General features: G+C 36.1%; 1 protein-coding gene across 8 annotated transcripts in view; it reads left to right on the forward strand.

Annotated features, from left to right (window-relative positions):
* Svil (Supervillin) overlaps positions 1 to 25,585 on the forward strand; it is a 273,565-nt gene that overhangs the window by 134,444 nt on the left and 113,536 nt on the right. For 4 of the 8 annotated variants that reach the window (XM_067084305.1, XM_067084307.1, XM_067084309.1 and 1 more), the window contains 4 exons: positions 3,531 to 3,551; positions 6,810 to 6,967; positions 8,833 to 9,071; positions 17,708 to 17,879. In XM_067084305.1, the coding sequence (XP_066940406.1) occupies positions 3,531 to 3,551; positions 6,810 to 6,967; positions 8,833 to 9,071; positions 17,708 to 17,879 (590 nt within the window). The remainder of the gene's footprint in view (positions 1 to 3,530; positions 3,552 to 6,809; positions 6,968 to 8,832; positions 9,072 to 17,707; positions 17,880 to 25,585) is intronic. The other 4 variants (XM_067084306.1, XM_067084308.1, XM_067084310.1 and 1 more) reach the window with 1 other exon arrangement.

Below are 25,585 nucleotides of genomic sequence, written 5' to 3' on the forward strand. Positions count from 1 at the left end.
TTTTAGAATGGTAGTTTTTTTATCTATACTGTGTTCTGTGGTGAAACTCAGCACAGATTTTTTGTTAAAAAATGTCTTCCAGTGTCTGTGTATCTTGTTTGGTTTTCATTGTGATGAAAATGTTGTCAGTTTATCTTGCATAGATTTCAGGATTTTAATGATTACTGAATATGGTGTCCTCTAAATTGGCCAGTACGTGTTCACCATAGGAATGGCGGGGGGCGGGGGGAGAGAACCCATAGCTATTCAATCTACTGTGGCAGAAATGAGAAATATTTTTACCAATAAATTATTGCAGTGTGTTTGTATAGAAATACATAGAGAATATTTTTACCAATAAATTATTGTAGTGTGTTTGTATAGAAATATATAGAGGATTATCATTTTATATATATATATTAATCTTAAAGGTATGCAATGAAAGTTTTATGTATCCCTCCTATTGTTTACATAATTTTACCAACAAATTAATCCTAGAGGTAGGCAACAAGTGTTTCATTTATCATTTTTATTGTTTATAAAATTTTATTTATTGGCTGACAAACAGTTTTCTCCTTTGACATTATAAATTAGTAAGTGGTTTGTAGACTTTTTATTGTTGGCTGGCTTATAATTTATTCCTTTGGCATAATTTTAGTCAGAAGTGAAATTATTCAATGCTGCACAATTTTTAATTGTAAAATGGTAGAAATAGACCCCAGATATTAATGAATCGCTATGAGTAATCGGAGCCTGAGTAGCAGACATGACATCACGCACTACACTAGCCAACAACAATCCCTGCTCTACCTGCATATCAGTAGATCTTGTATTCTCTGGACCTTGGTGTTGTTGACCAATTTAATACATCCAACTGATTTTTTCAAAAGCCTAAAAAATATATAAAGCCTTTCAATATCACAAGCTTCAACATAACTTCCTTATTCACAAACACCCCATTATGTGGTATATTAGAAGTTATAAGGGTGAAAGAAGGATTGTACACATTTCCTTTCCATTGTGGTAAAATTTGTGAGTTGATTAGCTGTGTGTGTGTGGAACACTTATATTTAGTTATGTTCATAAGTTTGTAAGACAGACAACAAAGTAACTATGGGTTCCTCACCGTCTCCCATGCTTGCACGTTTTTATATGGATGTTAAGTAGTCCTTTGGAAGAGCTATGTAGAAAACACAAGGTGTAAGTTAAATGAATTGCTTGAAAAAATTCATGGTTTGGAACCACTGATGAGATACAAAGGGATTTGAAATCAGTGTACAGGAATAGGACACTCACATATGCTAACATTATTTTTATACCACAGAGAAAGAGTGAAGAAAGGTAGTCTAGTTAGTTTAATTTTGAGGGCTTCAGAATTTGCAATCCAAAAGACATAGAGGAAGAAGGTAAAAACACAAAAATTAGTTTTATGAAGCATGTTTACCCAGAATGGTTCATAAAAGAAGGTATTAAGAAAGTAAGAAATTTTCTGTATCTAAGGTGAAAATTAAAGGCCTCAAGCTTGTAATGGTGTATGGTGACTTAAGGATGGTAGAAAATTATTGACTAAATTAAGTCTACAGAGATCTTCAATACATGACATTTTCCATGTCTACTTGAGTTAATGCTTTTCATGATAAGGTGATAAGGTAGTAGTCATCACTCTGTCCAACATTTACTTGAAAAGGCTGAACTAAGAATTGTAGATTTCTAGTCCGTCTCAGGGGTGCATTGTGGCATTCATATGATCCATGAGTGACGCCACTGTAGATCTGATGAGAGAAGCCCCAGATGCTAGATGGCCTCTTGTCATTGAAAGAGGACAGGAATTACACAGAGGCCATCATGTGGTGCTTTCTGTGGAAAGAATCCCCTAAAATGTAGTGCTCTTGTGCTGGGTGGGGGATGTCTCTTTGGTCAGCCTAAAGGAGGATTTGCCGTGTTATGTAACAAAGAGCTTGAAATCAGGTTCTTCCTGTTTCTTTATTTACTCTGCTGCTGTTGGGTTACCTTACATGGTATGTAGTGTTTGTCTTCTTGATATTGATTAAAGGCAGTGAAAGCTAAAGATATACAGTATATTAGCTCTCGATAGCTGATGTATGGATTCTACTAACTTACTCAGAAGCCTTGTCCTCTTGTCTGATAGGCTGTGTGCACACTTGTTGATAAAGTCCTAAGGAACAAAAGGAGTTTTTGAGAAAGGATATATACTGAAGTGCCATGGAAGACAAAGCTATCCTAGAGCAAAATGAGATCTTATCTTTATGTATGTAGAGTTCAGTATTTGTTTAGTAAACTGATAACAACCATTTATGGAAGTGTTAATGGGAAACAAGTTCTCAAGAAGAGGCATCTCAGAAAGAACCTGCTATTGCAAGATTGATGAGAGTGACTTCACCAGGGAAAAGTTAGGTCATATTATGAAATTCTGTCTCTTCATTTAGGTAGGATGGTTGAGAACAGAATTAGAGATTTTTCTTTTTTCAAAAAGCCATATGATTCCTAAGAGCTGAGAAAAGAAAAGTTTCCTATAAGAAGGATTGTGCACCAAGCATTTTTGCACTTCTGTCTTGGGAGAATAAAATAAATAGATAAATAGATATTGCTAACTTTTGCTTCCCAAAACAAAGGCGGACAAAGCAGTGAGAGTAAAATGATGAAAGGGGAATTCTCCTCCTGGCCAGGCCGGGGCAGGGCTGGATGAATTGTTTGGAGATCTGTAAGATTTCTGATAAAAGCAATCTGTCATGAACTCATTCTGTACTGAGGAGTTTACTCCTTCCAGTTTGCATCTGTTATGAAACAAAATTCATTATTCTGGTGCATCAGTGTAAGGTGAAGATTATCTGCATTTTAAATGTTTTGTACATATTGGAGTGAAATGTGTGTAAGGGTTATGATGCATGTGCATTTTAAAAATTGTATTGTATATATTTGAGTCAAAATGTGTGCAAGAATGATGGTGCATGTGCATTTAAAAAATTTATTGTTAAATATTTGAGTCAAAATGTGTTTGAGAATTCTGATGCATGTGCATTTTTCAATCTTTAGCTGTGCCTATTCTTGATTAAGATTTTTAGTTATCACAGCTTATAAGAAGTTGAGCCGTTGGCTGAAAAATGTTTGTGTAGTGTAACAAATAGGTACTTCTTTATTGTAAAGAATCATACAGTATTTATGATTCACATTACCAGCATTACATCATACTTCCCTGAGTCTTTAACATTACCAGCACTACGGCATACTTCCCTGAGTCTTTAATTTTCTCATTAATTAGTGTACTTCAAACTAAATTTATAACCTTACTACAGCAACAATAAATGGACTTTTGTAGTGAAAAGATGCTTTTGGGGTAGGGCTCTTCTTTGGTGCACCATTACCTATTTAATCTTGATTTAACTATCTTTTAATATACTATCACTTAAAGTGGGTTTTAATTGTTAAAGTACAGCCACACAGCTTGGTTCTGTACTATGTAGCATGCATTTCTTTTTGCTGATAATCTAGTGAGTGCACTAAAACAGTTATTTTGTTTCTTGCTTCACTAGATCTCTGGAAGAGGATGATTTGTAAGTGGCTTCAAAATTATTTTGCTTATATACTTTTGTAGTAATTAAACAATAAGTTTAAACACAATATATCTTTTATAATTTTACTATATTTTATGTATTTGTCACTACATATATATTATATATATATATATATATATATATATATATATATATATATATATATATATATATATATATATATATATATATATATATATGTATACTTTGTATATATGTATATTATATATTATATATGTACAGTCATACCCCAAACGCATACGAGGTTAGGTTCCAGAACCCTCACAAGAAGGTGAATTTTCGGGTAAGTTTGGCACGGTCTCTAAAAATGCTAATAAATGCTTATTTCTAAATTTTAAACACTAATTATGACCCTAATCATGCTCCCAAATTATTAACTTTTAATGAAACTAAAGTTACTGTAATTTCATTTAAAAGTTAGCTTAATACATTACCCTTAAAAAAAGAAATAAATTGTTGACTTAAAAATAGAGTTGGAAGAGAATTTCTGTCTCTCCCCCCTTCTGACAGATCTATTTTTAGAAGTCTTCTCAACCTCTTTTTAATAACTTCTTTATTCTACGTCTCTTTCTCTTTGTTCTGAAATGCTTCTTTATGAACAAACAGTGTTTTTTTTTTTGGACTAATGCAACTATTAGTTATTATGTCTGTGTTTTAGAATATATTTGCCACACTAGTGCATTTACACTTCGTAGACGGTACAGGTAAAATTAGATCAATTTAAACTATCTACTGTACAGGTAAAGACGTACAGAGAAATAATAAGTTGTAAAAATGTGTGAGCGCTAACTATGAGCGAGAGAGAGAGAGAGAGAGAGAGAGAGAGAGAGAGAGAGAGAGAGAGAGAGAGAGATAAGGGTTGTCCTTACTTAAGAGAGTGAAATTATTTATCAATTATTACGGAGACTGAGAGAATAACACAAGAGAGAGATATATTGTCCTTGCTTGAAATATCAAGTCGAATTATTTATGATTATTACAGAGGCAGAGAGAATGACATGACAGAGAGAGAGAGAGAGAGAAGTTATTCTTACATTAGATATCAAAAAATAGAAATTCAGTATTAAACTAACTTTTAAGTGAAATTAAAGTTACTGTAATTTCATTTCAACGTTAGCTTAACGCATTACCCTTAAAATAAAAGAAATACAGTAAATGGTTAATGTAAGAATATAGGAGAGTGTGAAGATTAGTATACTATTTCTCTCTCCCCCCATTCCACTGATCTATTTTTAAAAGTCTTGTCAACCTTGTTTTTAAAAACTTCTTTATTCTGTCTCTTTCTCTTGTTTTGAAATGCTCTATGTCTATTTGTTTTAGAGCGGCGCATTTACAGTTTGTAGGACAGTACAGGTAAAATTAGATCAATTCAAAATTATCTACTGTACAGTTATAGACATACAGAGAAACAGTAATAAGTAGGTTGCACTAACTACGAATGAGGAGAGAGAGAGAGAGAGGTAACAGTTGTCCTTACTTAAGAGAGTGAAATTTTTTATGAATTATTACAGACAGAGACAGAGAGAGAGAGAATTGCAAGAAACGTTTGACCACTAACCAGCAACACTACTCCTTCTTGTCATGTTAAAGTGACATGTCTGACAGCTTTTGCCTTCGAGCTTCTTACAGAAGATGAGGGAAAAATATTTGTTGGTTTAAAATATGTATCGCATACAAATTTTGTAGTTACAGTTATATTATTATTATTATTATTATTATTATTATTATTATTATTATTATTATTTAATCTTATTAATATTTGAAAATTAGTACTTAAAATTAGGTAAAAAACTTATTTATCATACAAAATAAACATATACATGTACCATAAAAATTCTCTCATCTCAGTAAAAGAGAGAGAGAGAGAGAGAAATTGTTACTTTTATTATTTAATGTTATTTAATTTACACATTAAATCTTGAAAACTTATAAATTACATAAAAAATTGAACATAAACACTTTTGCAGGGTTTCTCAGTATGTATTCGCAAATGTTCGCGTGTCTGTAAAAAAACTTGTGTATGATAATTAGTTAGGTTCCAGTGAAAAGTTTGCGTGTCTGTGAGAATTCATGCAGCTCGAATCGCGCAAGTTCCGGGTATTACTGTATATATTATATATACTGTATATACAGTAATACCCCGAACTTGCGCAATTCGAGTTGCATGAATTCAAAGACACGCAGACTTTTCAACTGGAACCTAACTAATTATCATACACGAGTTTTTTTTACAAACATGCGAACATTTGCGAATACTGAGAAACCCTGTAAAAGTGTGTATGTTTAATTCTTTTATGTAATTTGTAAGTTTTCAAGATTTAATGTGTAAATTAAATAACATTAAATAATAAAAGTAAAATAATCTCTCTCTCTCTCTCTCTCTCTCTCTCTCTCTCTCTCTCTCTCTCTCTCTCTAATGAGATGAGAGAATTTTTATGGTACATGTATGTTTATTTATTTTGTATGATAAATAAATTTTTTCCCTAATAAGTACCAATTTTCAAATATAAATAAGATTAAATAATAATAAATATAATAATAATAATTAATATAATAATAATAATAATAATAATAATAATATTATTATTATTATTATTATTATTATTAATTATTATTATTATTATTATTATTATTATTATTATTATTATTATTATTATTATTCGTGGAAAATTCACCTATTCATGGTATTTTTCACAGGAATATTTACTAATCACTGTATTTTCATTTCAGTTTCATGACTAAATGCATTTTTTTTATAAAACTATTAAAATAAGTCAGGTATAAGTATTTTTAGTGGGGTTTTTTGGTGTTTGAACTATCCAATTAGGTGGTTATAAGCATTTTTAGAGAGGTTTTTGGTATTTGAACTATCAAAATAGGTAGTTATAAGCATTTTTAGAGGGGTGTCAAGTATTCACGGATTTTTGCTATTCGTGTAGAGTTGTGGTATGCATCCCCCGTGAATACCAGGGGTCAACTGTATATGTATGGTATTGAGGTGTTAATATTAGCAGGTATTCTTCCTGTTGATTATGAGTAATGTTTTTGTCCAAACTTTTCTTATGCATACAATTGTTAAAGTTGTTGGCTATACTGTATACAAAACATTTGTATCATGTGAAACATCAGAATGTGATAAAAACATGTAATTTCTTGTAAACTTCAATATTCAGTACTGTACTTTGAATTATATCAACATACCTTGGAGGTAATTTCTTATGTATACCTGTATTGCAGTGTTATTAAAAGGCGCAGTGTGCGTGTGAATCGACGTCAGGGCACCACCCGTAATCCATTGAGAGCATTGGCTGCACGTGAAGATATTAAAGCAGAATATACAGAAGTTAAAATGGGTGTAGGAGAAAGAGAACTTAGGAGAATGAAGGTTGAAGAATGTAAGTATTATTTCTTGTACAACAATTGCATGCAAGGTATTCATAATCCCATTTTGTTCGTTGAACAAAATACCAGACACATTTGTCCTCGTAGATGTAGGGCCCCTTTCATAAGCCAATTGCATCATGTCTTGTGTCTGGTCAGCTGTCAACAGCTTATGGTTGTAGTCCCAGTTACAGGTTGAGTTCAACTTTGTTCGTGTGATTTTCAGTGAAGCTCCTCTTTTCTTAAGTTTTTACTGATATATTTATTTTATTTTGCCATGAGGACATAAGCTTTTTCCCATAATTTCCTGACGGAGAAGTTTTTTGCTGCTGCTGAAATAACCTTCACTGACTTTAAAGATGATACTTAGCATGGGAGTCATTGTACAGTAGGTGTGTTATGAAGATGATACTTAGCATGGGAGTCATTGTAGGTATGTTAACAATTGAGTTGTTTTGGGGTTTTCTGGTGAATCACCATGCTTCACCCAGTACTAAAATTTCTCATGGTACTTATTTTGGTTTTTCAAAACCATGAGGTAGTTATAGTTAGAGATTTTAACTGGGTAGTGCCCAGTAGTCTAGTCAGAAACTTTCAAGTTGAACATACATGCAGTTTTGACTACTTTTTTGTATTTTTTAATGGTTCAGTGACAAGGAAGTAGGTCTTTTCTCTTTATTTTACTAATTGATAGCTTTATGGTTACCATAGATTAACAAGTGGTTCAGTTACTGTTCATTGTCTTTGGCTAGATTTATTATTTTCCAATTTTTTTTATAAGTGATCTATTATGTCTGTACTTATTTTGTTATTTTCACCCTTTTAATTTATGTGTAACTAGTCCTGAGCATAAAATTTTAACCTTATGCTTTTTTATCTGTAGCCTTAATGTCATAGTCAGTTAATCAAGTATAAATTATTTACCTTTTTTATGTCAGTCATATTGCAGTATAAGCTGTGTTAACTTTGTTTTGTTATATTTGTTGGATATTTTGTGTTTTATATAGTTTGCATTTTACCATCTTTGATTTACGACTTGAGCCATAGTTATATTTTACAACTTGGTAACATTCACATAAGTGGTCGCTCATTGTTTTATATACTCACATTTATTCTTATGTTTAGTGTCTTCTCTTGTTAATCTTTCTTATATGTTTGATTAGGCTTACATGTAAATACCTTTTCAGTTTACATAGAAGTTCCCTCTGTGATGTGTTTTACTTCACTTTTCTACCAACCAACCCCATCTCTCTCTCTCTCTCTCTCTCTCTCTCTCTCTCTCTCTCTCTCTCTCTCTCTCTCTCTCTCTCTCTCTCTCTCCAGTATTTTCTCATAATATCCAAAATTTTAGTCTTCATTTTTGTTAGGAAAGGATGATAGTATTCATAATTACAGTAATAGGTATTGGTTATGTAGTAGAGTGGGAGAGAGGGAGGAAAGTTTATTATTAGAATCATTTGAGCATGTGTCTGTTATGTTTTTCATTCTTAGAGATACAGCAAGATTGGCTACTTTGCCTTTCTAATATTTTAGCTGTCATTGTGACAGTCGCTGATAGTAGACCTCATTTGCAATAGTTTCAAGGTAACTTGGATGAAAGGTAACTGAACTTCAGGAGACATATTTTTGTTGTGTAATTCTTAATAATTATTTAATGAAGTTTGAAAAATAAATAAAGCTATCAAGTAATTAGATAATAAACATCTAAATGCTCCTATGCACTGCCTGATCCAAGTGTTCTGTTCATTGTTCTGTAAAGGCTCACTGTCCTTTAATACTTGATTTCACACTTAAAGAGAAGAGTCTAGGAAGTGATGTATCAACAATAGTTAATGATATTGTCTTTGCTTCTTGTGTAAAGCATCTTTTATTTTTTCAGTGTCTAAGGCATCACCAATGGCAGTTGAAGCTCTAGCTGGTCTTGCTTCAAAGGAGAACTTCTCAGCTGTCGCCTTGAAGAAAGTGGAAAATAACCCTATAGTCCGTGAGATGGCACCATATTCTTCTCTGATGTTACTGCAAGTAAAAGGAAGGCGCCATGCACAGACAAGATTGGTTCAGCCTATCAAATCCAGTATTAATCAAGGAGATGACTTTATTCTTATAACACCTACTGATGTAAGTCTTTCAAACATGCTATGTTATGCTAAGCTACCTGTTCTTGAAGCAGTGATATAAAGTAAAGCTGACAGTTGACAGCAATTTTTTTTTATTTCAACTTGGAAAATTATAAATATACAGTGAAACTGGTATTTTTCTTCTGAAAAGTGACTGATGTATTGTGGCCAAAACACTTGGTATATTAATATAAAATTCCACATAATACATTGTAAGAGCCAAAATTACACCTATTTGAACTATGAAAACTTGGCTGAAAGTTGCTAGGAACCAGATAAAATGTATAGATTAGCCAAATCAGATTATATCAGTAATTTGAAAACCAAATTGTAAACAAATACTTTTCCTCATCTTTGATGAAACAAGTTCAAATTACCCATCTGTATCTAACATATCTACTATTCTTCTATCATTAGCCTGTAATGGTAAACGTGAGAAACTGTTAACCAACTCTGTGCTATTTCATGGGGGCTTTCAAAGCTAAAAAGTCTTCAGTTAACATTTCTCTTTGTAGTACCTGTCATCCTGAGAAATTTCTCACCAAATAAGCTTTTCATTCACTGGTCATGAAAAGAGTCAAGCTTACTTATCTGGTAGTTGTGAAGGCAGAATGGGCAGGTTATCCACCCAGACTTTCTGACCATTTTTTAAAACACATTTAGGGTCCTTTCTTCCATATGCAACACATTATATTGCTTTTGTTTTTTTAATAGCACTTTTCACAATGAATAGAAACTAGGCAGGTTTGTACCTGTTCCTGCACCCACCATAAGGGAACTAAGGCCAAAGGGAGATTGCAGATATTTCAGGACTGAAGGTCTACTGGGCCTTGAAGAATAAGATTTCTGTGTTTCAGGAGACTTCAATAGGCATCTATCTATAACATATGGAGTGGAACAACACCTGTAATTATAGAATATGCTCATGGCAGTATAAGTCTTGAAATGGAGAAACAAATCCGGAGTTATGTATTGGGTAAAATATATTTAAAAATAAAACTAAACAGAGAGCTTTTGGAATCTATTCGATTCCCCTTTTCAGTCAGATTGAAATGGGAATCAGACAGATTCCCAAAAGCTCTCTTGTTTAGGTTTATTTTTAGATATATTTGTACCCATACATAACTGTGGATTTGTTTCTCCAAGACCTGTAATCTTTAGGTGTCCACAGTTACTAAATTGGTCATTTGAGAGCTGTTAGCATAGTGGCATTTTCTAAGGATTTCAAGGCAGTCCTTGTAATTTCCTTCACCCTAGCAGTTAGAAATAGGTTCTTGTCCATCAGGTCACCTGTCCTAAAACTCAGTCTGAGGATGAAAGCAAATTGAAGAGATGTCTTACAACTATATCCCCTTTTCAGTACCATGTTAGCAGTGGAGTAGGCCAGCATTCGTATATTTAGAATGGAGGCTCTCCAGAGAGAGAGATAGTGAGCCCCTTGACCTTGGCTAAATCTTCTGAAATTGCATAAAAAAAACCTTTATTCAAGTCAGTTTCTTCTGATGTGAGGAAGACTGAGGGCCAGGTTAGCAAGGAGGGTATCTTCAGCAAGTGCTTTTATTTGTGGGGCTGTAGCCAGGTTTGGTTTTTAAGCTTCTTCCCCATTTATAGAATTGTTGAGATTGACCACAGGGTTAGGAAGTTGTATGGAGGTGGCCTTATCTCAGCTACTCCTCAAGCATTCTTCTCCATTTGACTTTTCACATCATCAGCAACTGGCATTAGAACTCAAATTGCAAAGGAAACTTCTTCACTTGACTCATGTCTTTGGTTCAGCGGCTGAAGCTACTTAGGGAAGCTTAGGCTGCATCTCTAGGCTTCATCAAAAAATGCTTTATTGTGGTAAGAAATAAAGAACTCTTCTTCCCTTGTGCCTCATGACATATCTACAGTGGAGTGAAGCAAAAGGGAGTGCACCCTCTTATGATGAAGAGATTAGATTAGTGCTGGGTATGCAGCATCTGAATAGTAGGATCAGATGAAAGAAAAAGCAAAGTCAGCTACCACTGGCTGCTATCACAAAGCATCTAGAGGTTCCAGAATTATTGGTAGTGCCTGTAGATGAGCCAGGAATATTATCATCTTGTAGGGCTTGAGTACCATCAGAGTTCATTGGTGTTAGAGTTTCCAAAGCAGATAAATATGCCATTGATCACAGATGAGGCACATGAGTTGCTAGCACTATTAGGTCCAGGTAAGTGCTAAACCAGGTAGAGGCAGTTGCACCACTGGATATAAATGTCTTGAGCAAGCAACTAGAAGCAGAAGCGAGTAGGGAGTTACACAAGCCATGGTATGGCTACATTTACCAGAGATACTCTCTTGATTTCCATATTTACTAGGATTTAGTCTAGTCTCTAAACCTGTATCACATAGCCAGTCCTTGCGTCATAATCTCAACATAACTTGATTTTTTTTTTTTCATCTTTCATGGGTATATGGTTGTACCACTTGTTGGTACACGGTTGTGTATTTCTTTTGCAGATCTTCCAGTGCAAGGTATTGGCAACTTTGTCATGCCTTCCCTTATTTTTAATTTGATCTCATGTGGGACACTCACTTATGATGTGGTTGACAGTCTTCAAATTCTGTTTGTATTTATAGCGCATAGGTGATATTGATATTTTTCTATTTAGTATTTTATTTTGTATATATCGTAGTCTTGAGCTGCCATCATTGTGCCTTCAGTCTCCCCCTTGAACTCTCTCATAGTTAGCCATTGTCAGATGACCTCTCCAGCCCTACCTAGAATCAGCCATGCATTTGTGTGTTTTCCAATTTCTATGTTCTTGGGCTGGTGACCCTTTCCTTATAATTTTCAGGCTGTTTGTCAGTGAAGATGAGGTTTATATCCCAACCTGTTGTCAGCCACTCATCTTCACTGTTCATAAGGCACTGACTAAATGTTCTTTTCTCAATATTGATACAGTAGTCCCTACTATGTAATCCTCTTTCTCCTTTTCTCCTTGATAAGTAGAGCCTTTCTCTCGGATGTAGTTCTGATTGATGGTCATCAGTTTCGTTTTTTTATGTTATTTTTTCTAGGTTTTCATTTGTTCTTTCTAATATTCCTCTTCTGTATTCTAGTATAGGCATAGCCCTTATAATAATTACATCACAGTGTTTACTTTCATTTTCTGGTGTTTGATATTGTCAGCTTCCAAGATTCCCGGATATTTGTGTCTAGATTCTATGTCCTTTATGATTCTCTCATCTAGGAATTGGATACCTTCACTCTTGACAATGTTTTCTTCTATATTTATTTAGGTACATTTGGCAATAATGTACCAAATGCCATTTTCATGTTTTCAGTTATGATCTGTGCTGTCTGCACAAAGGAATCCAAGCTCTTAGCATCTTTGCCATATATCTTGATGTCATTCGTGAACATAGATGATTAATTACTTTGTTGTCTTCCAAGTTGGTAGCCATTCATAGTTTTTATAAGGGCCATTGTAATTGGTATCATAGAGAGTAATATTATTATTATTATTATTATTATTATTATTATTATTATTTTTAATTTTTTTTTTCTATCACAGTCATCCTATTGGACTGCGTGATTTTTATAGTGTGGGGTTCTGGGTTGCATCCTGCCACCTTAGGAGTCCATCACTTTTCTCACTATGTACACTGTTTCTAACAACACACTCTTCTGCATGAGTCCTGGAGCTACTTCGGCTTCTAGTTTTTCCATGTTCCTTTTCAGGGATCTTGGGATCGTGCCTAGTGTCCCTATGATTATGGGTACAATTTCCACTTGCATATCCCATATCCTTCTGATTTCTATTTTCAGGTCTTTATACTTATAAATTTTTTCTCGTTCTTTGTTATCTACTCTGGTGTCCCATGGTATTGCAACATCAGTGAGTGATACTTTCTTCTTGATTTTGTCAATTAGCTTCATTTCTGGTCTATTGGCATGTATCACACTATCTGTTCTGATACCATAGTCCCAGAGGATCTTTGCCTGATCGTTTTCTGTCACCCCCTCAGGTTGATGTTCGTACCACTTATTACTGCAAACTAGCTGGTGTTTCTTGCACAGGCTCCAGTGGAGGGCTTTTGCTAATGAATCATGCCTCTTTTTGTACTGGTTCTGTGCAAGCGCCAGACATTCGCTTGCTATGTGGTTTATGGTCTCGTCTTTCATATTGCATTTCCTGCATATGGGTGAGATGTTATTTCCATCTATTGTTCTTTGGAAATATCTGGTTCTTAGGACCTGATCTTGTGCTGCTGTTAGCATTCCTTCTGTTTCCTTCTTGAGTTTTTCCCTCTGTATCCATTGCCATGTTTCATTGCTGGCCAGTTCTTTAGTCTGTCTCATGTACTGTCCTTGCATTGGTTTGCTGTGCCATTCCTCTGTTCAGTTTTTCATTCTCCTGTCTGTATATTTCTGGTCTTCTTCTACTTTTATCAGTCCTTCTTCCCATGCACTTCTTAGCCACTCATCTTCACTGGTTTTCAGATATTGCCCGGAACATGCGTCGTAAACCGGGAAATAATTTCTGATGAATATATTTGAAGAGCGTCGTAACCTCGGAACGTCGCAAGCCGGACCTGTTGTAAACCAGGGACTGCCTGTACTTAGTAGACCTCTCCCTCCTTCCTTTCATGTTATGTATAGTCTGTCTGTATTTGCTCTTTGGTGTAGTGGTTTGTGTATTGTCATCTGTTTCCTAGTTTTCTGGTCTATGCTGTGGAGTTCAGCCTTTGTCCACTCCACAACTCCTGCGCTGTATCTGATTACTGGTACTGCCCATGTGTTTATGGCTTTCGTCATGTTTCCAGCATTTCATGTCCTTCATCTCTTGGTGCTTTATATCCTCTCCTATTATTCCCAGGTATTTGTATCCTGTCTCATCTATGCATTTGATGCTATTCCTGTCTGATAGCTTTATCCCTTCAGTCCTTGTCACTTTGCCTTTTTGTATGTTGACCAAGGTGCATTTTTCTATTCCAAACTCCATCCTGATGTCCCAAGATACAATTCTTACAGTCTGGGTTATGGTATCAATTTCCTTGATGCTCTTGCTATGCAGCTTGATGTCGTCCATGAACATCCAGATGGTTAATTCTGTTGCCTCCTTTCTTGAGTTGGTACCCAGCATCTATCTTCTGCAGTACTTTTGTCATGGGAATCAAGGCTACTACAAAGAGTTGTGGCGACAGTGAATCACCTTGAAAGATCCCTCTCCTGATGTTAACCTCTGCTGGTCTTATCCCAGAGCTTGTAAGTACTGTATTCCAGTTGCACATTGTATTCTTTAGGAAGCTGATGGTGTTTTCCTCTGCCCTATATATTTTCAGGCATTCTATTAGCCACGTGTGTGGTATCATGTCAAAGGCTTTCTTGTGGTCAATCCATGCCATGCTTAGGTTGGTCCTCCTCCTCTTATTATTCTTCATCACCATTTTGTCTATCAGGAGCTGGTCTTTTATGCCCCTACACTTCCTGCTGCAGCCTTTCTGTTGGTGGGGGATGGTGTTTGTATCCTTTGTATCCTGTTAGTAACTTCCACAGTATTGGTAAGCAGGTGATAGGCCTGTAGTTACTTGCTATATTTCCCTTGTTTTCGTCTTTCTGTACTAAGGATGTTCTCATTGTGATCATCCATTTTAGTTCATGGTGGTTTGTGATACAATGCTGGAGTTGTTCTGCTATTCATGGGTGTAGGACCTTGAAGTTTTTGAGTCAGTATCCATGGACTTCATCGGGACTGGGGCTTTTCAGTTGGGCATTTTCTTTAGTTGTCTGTCTGTGTCTGTAGTGATTTCGGCAAATCTGATTTATTCTCCCCATTTCCTCTGCCTTGACTTCCTGGAGACATGTTGCATGTTTGTTGTGTGATACTGGTTTGCTCCATATGTTTTCCCAGAGTCTCTTACTTGGCTCAACTTCAGGAATTTCCTGGTGGTTATCTTCCCTTCTTAGTTGGCTGTATAGTCTTTTCTGGTTGATTCCGAAGAGTTTGTTCTGTTGGTATCCTTTATTCCTGTCCATGTACCATTGGATCTTATGTTCTTTGGCTTTAAACCTGTTTTATATCTTCTATTGTGTTGTTTAGTCCCTTCTCCTGTACTTTGTATTTTTCGTTCAGTTCTTCTCTTGTTTTCTTGCTTCTTAGCCTCCTTTCTGCTATCTCTTTCAGCTTATTCAAGTCAGATCTCATTGCCATGATTTGTTTTTCCAGGTGCCTTTTCCAAGTCGGCTGCTGATTTGGTTTATGTTGAGTTGGTTGTGATGGTGGTGTTGGTGTTTGTATCCCCATGAGTTCTACTACTAATCTTGCTCCTGCATATGCCAAGTTATTTGTTTCGGTGATGCTGGTGGTGTGGATTAGTCTCATTATTTCATTAACTTCACTTGTTTTCTCCCATAGTTTCTTTGTGTTGTAGGCTTTCATGGAGGGGATCTTTGTTCATTCTGTATCTGGCTTCATCCATTGTCCGATCTGTTCCACCCATTCCAACCTTTCTGTTACATCTTCGGTATTTTCTCGTGCGCCGTTGTTTGATAGCTCATCATTCCTGTTATCTTCTGTGGTATCGTCTCTTAGTTTGTCTTCTTGTCCTTCGTTGCTGGGTGTTATTTCTCTCTCCAGTTCCTCTCTTTCTGTTGTGGAGAGCCAGTTCTTTCTCTTTATGTTTCTTACCTGGTCTGCCAGCCTCTGTTCTGTTTGAGGGGTGTTATTTTTCTCATTCCAGATGTTGACCAATCTTCTTCTGTATCCTCTTTCTGTCAGGTTGCTTCTGATGTAGCATCTCCATATTTCCTTATTTTCTTTTGTCCATTTCTTCTTCTGGTTTGCCTCTGTTGCTCCAGTCTCTTGTTGCTGGTTATTGCCGTTGTGGTAGTCAGGTGCTGGATGACGACCTCCAAGTACCTGACCATCCTCCCCGCTCATTGGGCTGTATACCTGGCTGCCGGATGAAGTTCCTCTGCTCCCTGAGGTTCCATTTATGTTGTTGTCATTTAATCTTTTGTCTCTTTCCATCATTGCTGAGTTTTGCTATTTAACCCATAGCTGGACCCTACCCCATAAGGGATAGTTACTCATTTACAGCTGAGTAGACTGAGGAATTTGTGGTAAAGATCTTTTCCCAAGGAATCAATGCTGAGGTGAGAGGGTCACCCATCCAGAGACTGACCAGCCCCAATCCAGCAATGAGCTAAATCACTCTGCCATGGCGCCTTATTTATTATTATTACTGTATTATTGTTATTATTATTATTATTATTATTATTATTATTATTATTATTACAGCCCATACAGCAACCCTAGTTTGAAAAGCAAATTGCTGCATACAAGCTCATGGGCCTTAATAGGGAGAGCAGCCCAATGCAGAAAAGGAAATTGAGAAGTAAAGAATAGAATGTGAAAGGAAACAAAAACAAACAAATAACAAAGTAAAATAGATGAGACAAGTAGCAAATAAACCATGAGGTGACTCATGTCAGCCTACTCAACAAAAGCACTTATGCAAAGTTTGAATTTCTGGATTTCCAAGGATTCAACTGTAGGATTAAAGAGATCATTCCACAATTTGCTCAAAACAAGAATAAACTTAGAAAACTGTTTGTTATGGAAGCTCACAGAAAAAGGCAAGATTGAATTAATTGCATAATTAGTACTATGTGCTGGGTGGTTTAGTCTGGGATGATCTGAATGCAAAGAATGCTCAGAATTATAAAATATACAGCATGCTAATTGAACAACGGAAAGTGAAGTATAACACTTTCAAATAATCACATCCAAAACTGTGCATCAAAATGAAATAATGGTTGCCAAAAACTAACTTGAAATCACTAAGTTGAGAAACCAAATCATAACTAGTAAAAAGCTTACTCATAAGAGAAGAAAATAAAGCCAAACAATCTGTAAAATGACAGCTCAGAAAACTAAGGTTTAACACTTAAAAGTAGCAAGGAACTCAAGATAGCAGGACACTTACGAAATCATGCATCTAGCAAGGAGTTGTGGCAGAAACCTCACTCAACTAAAAGTAATTTGAAAAGTTTATTACATTGGAAAACCTTCACTATAAATGAATCAATTGTTTTGTACTATGTGGCTAAATAGTATTAATGTATCATGATTGATTAATGGAAACAAGTCCCATAAGCAATTTGTTTAGGAGAGGAGATTACAAGCTGTTTACAAGAACCTTATGTACAGTAAAGGACTTGGTTTGATGCCAAGGACTTGAGGAATCCAGCAAGGTACATCAAGCCAGATGAACAGGAAGGATTTTTCTTCTTACTGTATATGGAATGTCTAGGTAGCTTGCATAGACACACAAAAGTCTTACGTAAAGAAATTGTTGTTGATAAAACAAAATGAAGTTCAGTCAAACTAATATAATCCACAGTTCTCTAACTAAAATCTGAATGTGAATTGAAAAAATTAGTAATTCAACTTTTTCCATGTGTAACATGACAGTTCATGGATTTGTCTTTTGCTTTTTGATAAGTTCACCACTACTACTGTACAGTATAAAATGTATAGTGTATCCTAATTTTTCATGTGTCAAAATAAAAGTATTGCCATCACAGTGAATAATTTTTGTAATACATTATTAGTACATTTTCATTAATATGTAATTGTATTGTATTTAATTTATTTTTGTCAGGTTTTCCATTACAAGGGTGAATTTGCCAATGTCATTGAGAGAGCCAAGGCTGCTGAAATTGGTCAGTACATTCTTCAGCAAAAAGACATGGGTATCAATACAGCAAAGAATCTCATAGAGGTTGATGAAAATTCATCCAGTGAGAGAAAGAAGAGGTTTTGGTCTTTGTTAGGTAAGTCTTGGTTGAGTGATAATTTTGCTTACTGAATTTTAGACTGAGATCTCAAGGATCAGGGCTTTGTAAACATAAGATGAGAAAGGGGAAGAGCAGATAGTCAGAAAAGTAGTAAGAGGCTCAGAAAATCCAGAATGGCATTAGCAATTTGGCGTGGATGTTTTGGCATAGAAACTTTTTTGATAGCATAGTCTCTTGTTTCATCCTCAAGGAGTTACCCTTCCATTGTCTACCATAGCTCCATGGTGACCAAACTAATGTCAAAGAATTCTCTTATAGCTGGTCTCACAACCTGGTACTGTGTCGTAGTGATAAACACTAACACTTGGTGGAGTATGTAATGGACTCAAAGATAAGGGGGCTTTTTGGCAAATCATTACAGTGAGGTTGTATACCCAGTTTCTTTCATTGTCAAAATCTGCTAAGAAGAAGTGATTAATGCTTATGTGCAGTCCTCCATAGTATCAACAACAGACCAGTGCAAAGACCAAGAAGCATTACTGTATTGTTCATTGGTCAATGTAATAAGGTTTCATTAGTGAGGATCATGGAAACATAAAAAATAGCAAGATAAGTGCTTAATAATGAGTTCCAGTGAAAGTTTTAGTTTTAAACTTTTGGAATTGATAATTGATTTGTGTGTGAAAGCCAGAACCCGGCATTTCTTGCCATCACACAGTTGGCGCTTATCGTTGATTGCTAGTTTCGTAAAGCTCAAATTGTTTTAAAGAATTTGTCATTCTAACTAAATGTTTTAACTAAAAGAAATGTTCCACAACTTATCATTAATATGGAAAATCCTTTCAGATAATATGATGTCTACAATAATCTTGGCAGTAAGTGAGAATAATTTAGACTAGATTAATAGTGGATGTTGTCTGTAGCCTACAATCCAGGGTTACGTATATCCATAAGTGGCCCAGCTTAGACCAAGGATCCTAGAATCAAATAATAACAATATCTGGCAAAATAAATCAGTAGCCTAGATATAAGGCTACATATTAAAATTTTTTCCTTTTATATAAGCCTGTATACTTAAGCATGATCTAAATAATCCAGGACTAGGCAGTACCCTATATTAAGTGTTAACTTTTTACAAAACATCCCTTTATTGGACAAAATCGTTAGCGTATACCATGTAACTTAGGACAAGATGAAATAGTAATCTGTGCTGGATGAGATGGTAGCCTAGCTTTAAGACTGCATACTAAGGTAATTGTGTTTTATGTAACCGATACCCTTAGGTGTGAATTAGATAATCCGGATTAGACAGTAGCCTAGATTAGCATAAGTGATAGCCTAGCTATAAGGTTACACATTAGTGAGTTACTGTTTTATATAGTAGACCAGATAGCCTAGGATTGGATACAAACAACCTGGGTTAGGCAAAAATAGTAGCTTAACTGTAAGGTTACATATTAGTAAGTTTGTTTTTATATAGCTTATACTGCACATTTAAGAGTGACCTATAATAATCTGGATTAGCAATACCCTATACTGGGCTAAGAAAGAACATTTTAGAAAATATCCTGTTATTGGTCTAATGGTAGTTTAGAACAAGTCAGCCTAGGGTTATATATAAACAGTATCATAGGCTCAATAAAATAACCTAGTTTTTACGACACGGTAGTCTACCTGTAAGGCTACTTACTAGTAGGGTCTTATGTAGCATATATCCTTAAAGGTGATATAAACCTAGAATAGGCAGTAGCCTAACCAGATTGAATAGGAACCCCTTTTTAAGGGAATGTCATACTATAGATTGAAATCTGTAAATCAGTGCCACCGTAACTCAGGAAAGCACTATACATATATATATATATATATATATATATACACACACACACACACATATATTTGATAGCGTGGCCACTGTTCAACCTCAAAGGAGGTACACTCTCATGTTCCCCACATGGCTCGATGAGACAGACCAACCAATTACAAAGAATTCTCTTACAGTTAGACTCAGCCAGAATAGTGCTGTCTGTCCTACAGCGAATGCGTCGGTTTCCCCTACATCCCCTCTCACAGGTGTGACAACAGAGCATTTGTCAGCTATCTTCCCCATTACAGTGGTCTGTCCAAGAGTTCACTAATCCCCAGGTTTTCCTCCAGAAATAGTTTTCAACTATGCATTTTTCAATCATCATAATACCACTAAAGCTAAGTTCTTAGTTGTAAGACCCAGCGAAAAGTTTTAGTTCCTTAAAATTTTAATGGACAGGCTTACATTTGTTAAAACTGGGATCAGTAGGCCTCTTGCAAGGTGAGAAATTAGGGGTATATTGTTAGGCTACATTATAATTGCTGTGCTGTTTTTTTCTCTTGTTTGACAAAGGATAATTAGACTAAGGTAATGATAGTTACCGAAAGGGTAAATTGGGTTTTCCTAACTTCTTGTTTACGAAACACATACATGATCATAGTTCCCAATTGTAACTGACTTACGAACCTTGGTGTTTACTAAAGGCCAGTACTTCTTTTGTAGCATTTCATAATCAAACTAAATGGATGTTGTGATACAGAAAGTTCCTCAGTTATCCTTAATATCAGGGTTCTTTTCAAGGGCAATAGGAAATACATGTATGCTGATCTACTTCCAACAGGTATTACTCCCTGGGTAGTGACTTCACAGGTGTTGACAGAAATTGTCGGGATGCTTGTCTTTTTCCTAAGGGAATATAGAAAGTACTTTTTTTGTAATGGTGAGCTTTGCCAAACAATTAAATATTAGAGATACTGATTTTGTATATTTGTGGTATGATAATTCCAATAATTATTGATTTTAATTATGTACCAACCAACAGCCTATAGGCTAAATAACCTTTACCTGGTGCTTGGGAATAGACGAGGTATTCAAAGGTTATGGAATGTGTAGAAATATATAGTATGGATATCCATTTAGTTTTGTCTTAATTTAGTTAAAAAGTATTTGTAAGAAAATCCTTTAAGGAAGTGTTATTATAGTAATTGTGAATTAATATTTCAATACATGACTATTTAAAGGATATGACCCATTGATCATGTTACCTTACGTCATACTATGGACACATACTTGTGGCCATGTCAGCCTGCTTTAATTTGAAGTGCTTGCTGCTTAGACAGTGATATACTGTAGGTAGCTAACACTAGGTAGTTTTTAATAAATACTTGTTCATGGGCTATTATTAGACAGGACTTACACATTACCTGCACCACAGCAAATTGCTCATTTCTGTTTTTTGCCTGTGGAAATGGCTCATAACTATTTGCCATGAGCCAGCCCCTGAAGGGGAATTTGGTTGGTTGCTGTGCATGTGTGAAATATGCAACATGGTCTTGGCAGCAAGTTTAAACGATGAAAAAGCTCATTTTAAGCTGTCTCTGTGAGTTATAGGTTTCATAGGAGTATGGAAGGAGGATACTACTGTACATCATTCTGGCAGAACTATGGCAGTGTTTTTCCATCCCCCTCTTAGCAGAATCCACATTTTGACTAATAATTCAAATGTAGTGGATTCTAGGAACTCCCTCTTCAGTTCCTCCAATGGAGATGAAGAGTCTTTCCTTGGGAGAGAGGTCACTAACACCTGACATAAGGTAGATATAGCCACTGAAATTTTCCTTCTGAATCAGGAAGATCTAAGGAACAGTCTTCTGCTTTACATGAGAGAGATACTTCCAATGAAAATCTTGCCTTTCTCATGAAGCAGTCATGTACTGTATTGAAGTGTCTGTACCTTCTAGTGGGTAGTGATTTATCCTGTGTTTCTGTACTGCCAGGCAATGGTGATGTGACTGCCTTGGCTCAATCAGTTCATGCAGGCTTCCCTGAGATGAAAATTCTGCTTGCAGTGCTTTCAGAATTCCAGGAGGAAATTATGAACAGTATCAAGGATGACCTTGCTACTGAGCATCAGCATATCAGAGATGCTATCCATGATTCCCAAGAGGAATTCAGGTCTGGCCTGGATATGGAATTGGGTGTGAGTTGTAAAAATTTCTCATCCTTTAAAATAGAGGATAGAGAGGCCACACAGTCTGCCCAGGCAGAGATTGGTTTTCTCACCAAAAAACTTTAGTCATGGGAACTGGGTTATAAAAAACCCAAGCCCAAAAAGAAGTTGAATCAGTTGTCTAGATCCCAGTTGAAATCAGAATGGGTGACAAGAGGCAGCCTACTCATTCCTAGAGCTCCAACTGCTAACAATAATAAGACTAGGTCAGACAATAAACCGCAAATCAGAATGTATTATGAGCATGAATATCTGCCCTTGAGAATGATACTAGTAACCCTTAGTGAGACACCTCAAAGTGCATCCTTTCACCAGATGGAAAATACCTCATTAATGAAAGGAAAACTGATTGAGGTTGAATGACAGAAAGGACAGAATGGCCTTTCCCAAAACTTAATGGTGCTTGGTCCCTCCTTCAATAGGAATTCAGAAGCCATCAAAAGAGAGGGTTATCCTGCATAATAATATAGCAGTAAAACCGATAGAAGCAACCTTTTTCCAGTTTAAAGACCTCAGGTTTGTATGTTAGGAAAAATACAAATTACATTAAAAATTTGCCATTTGTTCCTACGCAGTACAAACCCTCGGTCTTTACATGTGGGAGACTTACTTTTTGGAGGGAGGATTTTGAGTAAATCTCTGAACGGACTGGTAGTTCAGCTCACCTGGATTGAAAGAGCAAAGGAAGGAGACCATACCTCTGATCTGTTGAACAAGAGAGACGTTCAATTGCCAGACTTCTGGACATTTTGAATTAATGGAATGTAATATCCTTGATTCAAAAAAGGTTTGGATGAACCCACATTGTTGGAGACTATAAAGCTAGTTTGTTCATAGTTATTCCCTCTCAGCCCTTGCTAGAGAGAAGGAAGGATTTGCTTCTACTAACCCAAATTGAGCTAGATTATAGAAAGGATACTCAGTCATCTTGGTCATCTGCTTGCACACCCGTCCAGCATATGACGGCTCATTAATTGTTATTAATTGTTCCTCTCCCACTAGAAGAGGAAGGAAGACAGGAGAAAGGGAGAAGGCCAGTCCCACATACACCTTCCCCTTGCAGCTGCACACCTTAGGTGAGATGCAACCTGTCCCTCAAGAGCTGGGTGAACTACATGATTTGTTGAGCATCCAACATAGGACCCAAGGAAAAGGTGTCCAAGGACCTATGGGTAATGTCCCAAGGTAAAAGAGATGAATGTGATCTGCACGAATACATGCCAGCTTAGTACTCGACCAACAGGTTCTTCCTAAATACCATGGACAGACTGATGCCCCTGGCTTTGAAAGATCTGGCCTGAAACGTATTGATGTCCACCAGGAAGTTGCAGGGTACGCTTGTTTGATCATCTCCTTAGTCAGAGAAATGACAATTTGAACAATGTTTCTTGGCCAACTGAAAGCTAACAAACAAGTCATTGGAAATGGGCTGAAAGTCTAGTCTTTAAGGAGGCGACATAGACGTCACGCTGTCATTGAAACCACAGGACCATAGAAGTGGAATGATCAGTCCCACTGATCACCTTCAAAACATGTAGAATGGTGAAAGGCTTAAGCCGCCAAATGTAAATGGATACTAAAGACGTCTTGCTTTGTTCAAAGGTGCGAGAAGACAAACCAGAATAGCGACAACTTCAACAAATCGAGAAAAGGAGGACTATGACCAAGCTTCTTAAGAGGTTAAACAAACTTCAGGAAATCAAGGTGCCAAGATCAACCGTCCTTATCTCTGGACTGTAGCGATTGAATTGTTTGTAATTACATCCATTTGCTTGGGATGTGTCTGGTTGGCCACTGCACTGTATGTGCTACTGTCTACTTGTGTACTGTACCTGCACTGCAGCAAAGAAGATGAAAGGACACTAGACCCTTTATTGACCATGGCACTAACATGGTCATGGTGTCGTTGCTATCACACCAAGGAGTGTCTCTCTTTGGATCTTGAGACTCTTGAAAGTCTAAAAGGAACTGTATTAAGTTTCAAGAAAGGAAGTGTAGGAGACTGCCCTGGTCATTGTTTTGAAGAATAAAAATCTCTGGAGGAGGAGAGTGTAACCATGGCACTACCTCGGTGCTGTTGCTGTCAAAGGAGTTCCTGATTGGATCCTGGGAATCCTGAAACTGTCTAAAGATCCACATAACGTTCTCTCTCTCTCTCTGATTGTGGATCAACTGGTAATTGCAGCAGCAGCAGCAGCTACTGCTTACATCTTCCATATACAGAAAACCAACATTTTTCATTCACATACATCCACTTTTTTAGCTATCATGACGTATCTATCAAGATTGGCGTAGCCAGCAATTTATTTTTAAGAGCCTTACAGATTTGCTCCCTGGATTTCTTGGAAAAGGAAATTGAACTTATCCATAAGCAGCTGTCATCTTTAAAATACCATGACCATATAACTGAGAAAGCGATCCACTAAGCCAACATAATTTTCTACCATCCCCCTCAAAACAAGACTAGAGAGGTGCCCAACAATAAAATAAAAATCCCACAACTAGACAGGATTAAGGCATTGACACAGACACTTGGAAACTCCAACCCTTTTGCTTTTACCTACCCAAATTAGCCAAATCCCTGATTAACATCCAACACAAGCCAGTCCCCAAAGACACAGGCGTTTACGAAATCCCTTGCCTCGATTGTGAACAATCTATCAGTTTTACAGGTAAATCACTCCCCCAGAGATTAATACAGCATAAACATTGTGTTAGGTATGGACAACAGAGCTCAGCTGTTTTTAATCACATAAATAACCATAATCACAGAATAAATTGGAATTTGTCACATATAATTTATAGCACCAATTGTTGGTTCAAAAGCCAGATGGTGGAATCAGCTTTGATTAAACAAAGAAATACAATGAATCTTTCAAAAGGAGCCTGAGATTCAGATATTATAGATAAAATCTTCCTCCAACCAGTGATTAAGAAGACTAATGAGAAATTGTCAACTGGAGTGACATAACGGCTGACCAATGGACCTTCTGGTATAAATACTGTTTTACTGTAACTTGTTCTCATTCAATACTTTGCCTGAGGAGAGAAACAGTTTGGTTTCTGAAATATAGCATTTACTTTTTACATTTTGGCAGTTTTATGGGCTCTTTATATTTGATTTATATATATATATATATATATATATATATATATATATATATATATATATATATATATATATATATATATATATATATATATATATATATATATATATATATATATATATATATATATTTCTGGATCGGGGTCCCGTGTCACCCGGTGAAATAGTCCATCAGGTGCTATTCTAAGCTCATGATCTTAGACGGTGACCACTTACATTATTTTCATTACATGAACTTAGAGGACCTTACTAATGTTCAGGGTAGAATTCTCCTAGTTTTCAACGTTTCTATTTAAGTCTTTAATAGCATAAGAATGATGTTTATTTCTCTGTTATTATTTCACCGGGTGACACGGACCCTGATCCAGAAAAAGGATTTTGACAAAGGAAAAATCTATTTCTGGAGAGGGGCCCGTGTCACCCGTGACCCACCCTGTTTTTCATTCTCTCCCTCCCTTGATAAACTTCATTCTAGTGAGGTGGGTGCTAACATGGAATGCGGCTAGTGTTGCCTTGTATACAGTCCACGAGTAGTGCATGGGCTTGTATCGGCACCTCTCTCGTTGGGACTTTTGACATTGGGAATCTCTATAGGATAA

The sequence above is a fragment of the Macrobrachium rosenbergii genome, chromosome 41 (assembly GCF_040412425.1).
Source record: "Macrobrachium rosenbergii isolate ZJJX-2024 chromosome 41, ASM4041242v1, whole genome shotgun sequence".
Classification (NCBI taxonomy): Eukaryota; Metazoa; Arthropoda; class Malacostraca; order Decapoda; family Palaemonidae; genus Macrobrachium; species Macrobrachium rosenbergii.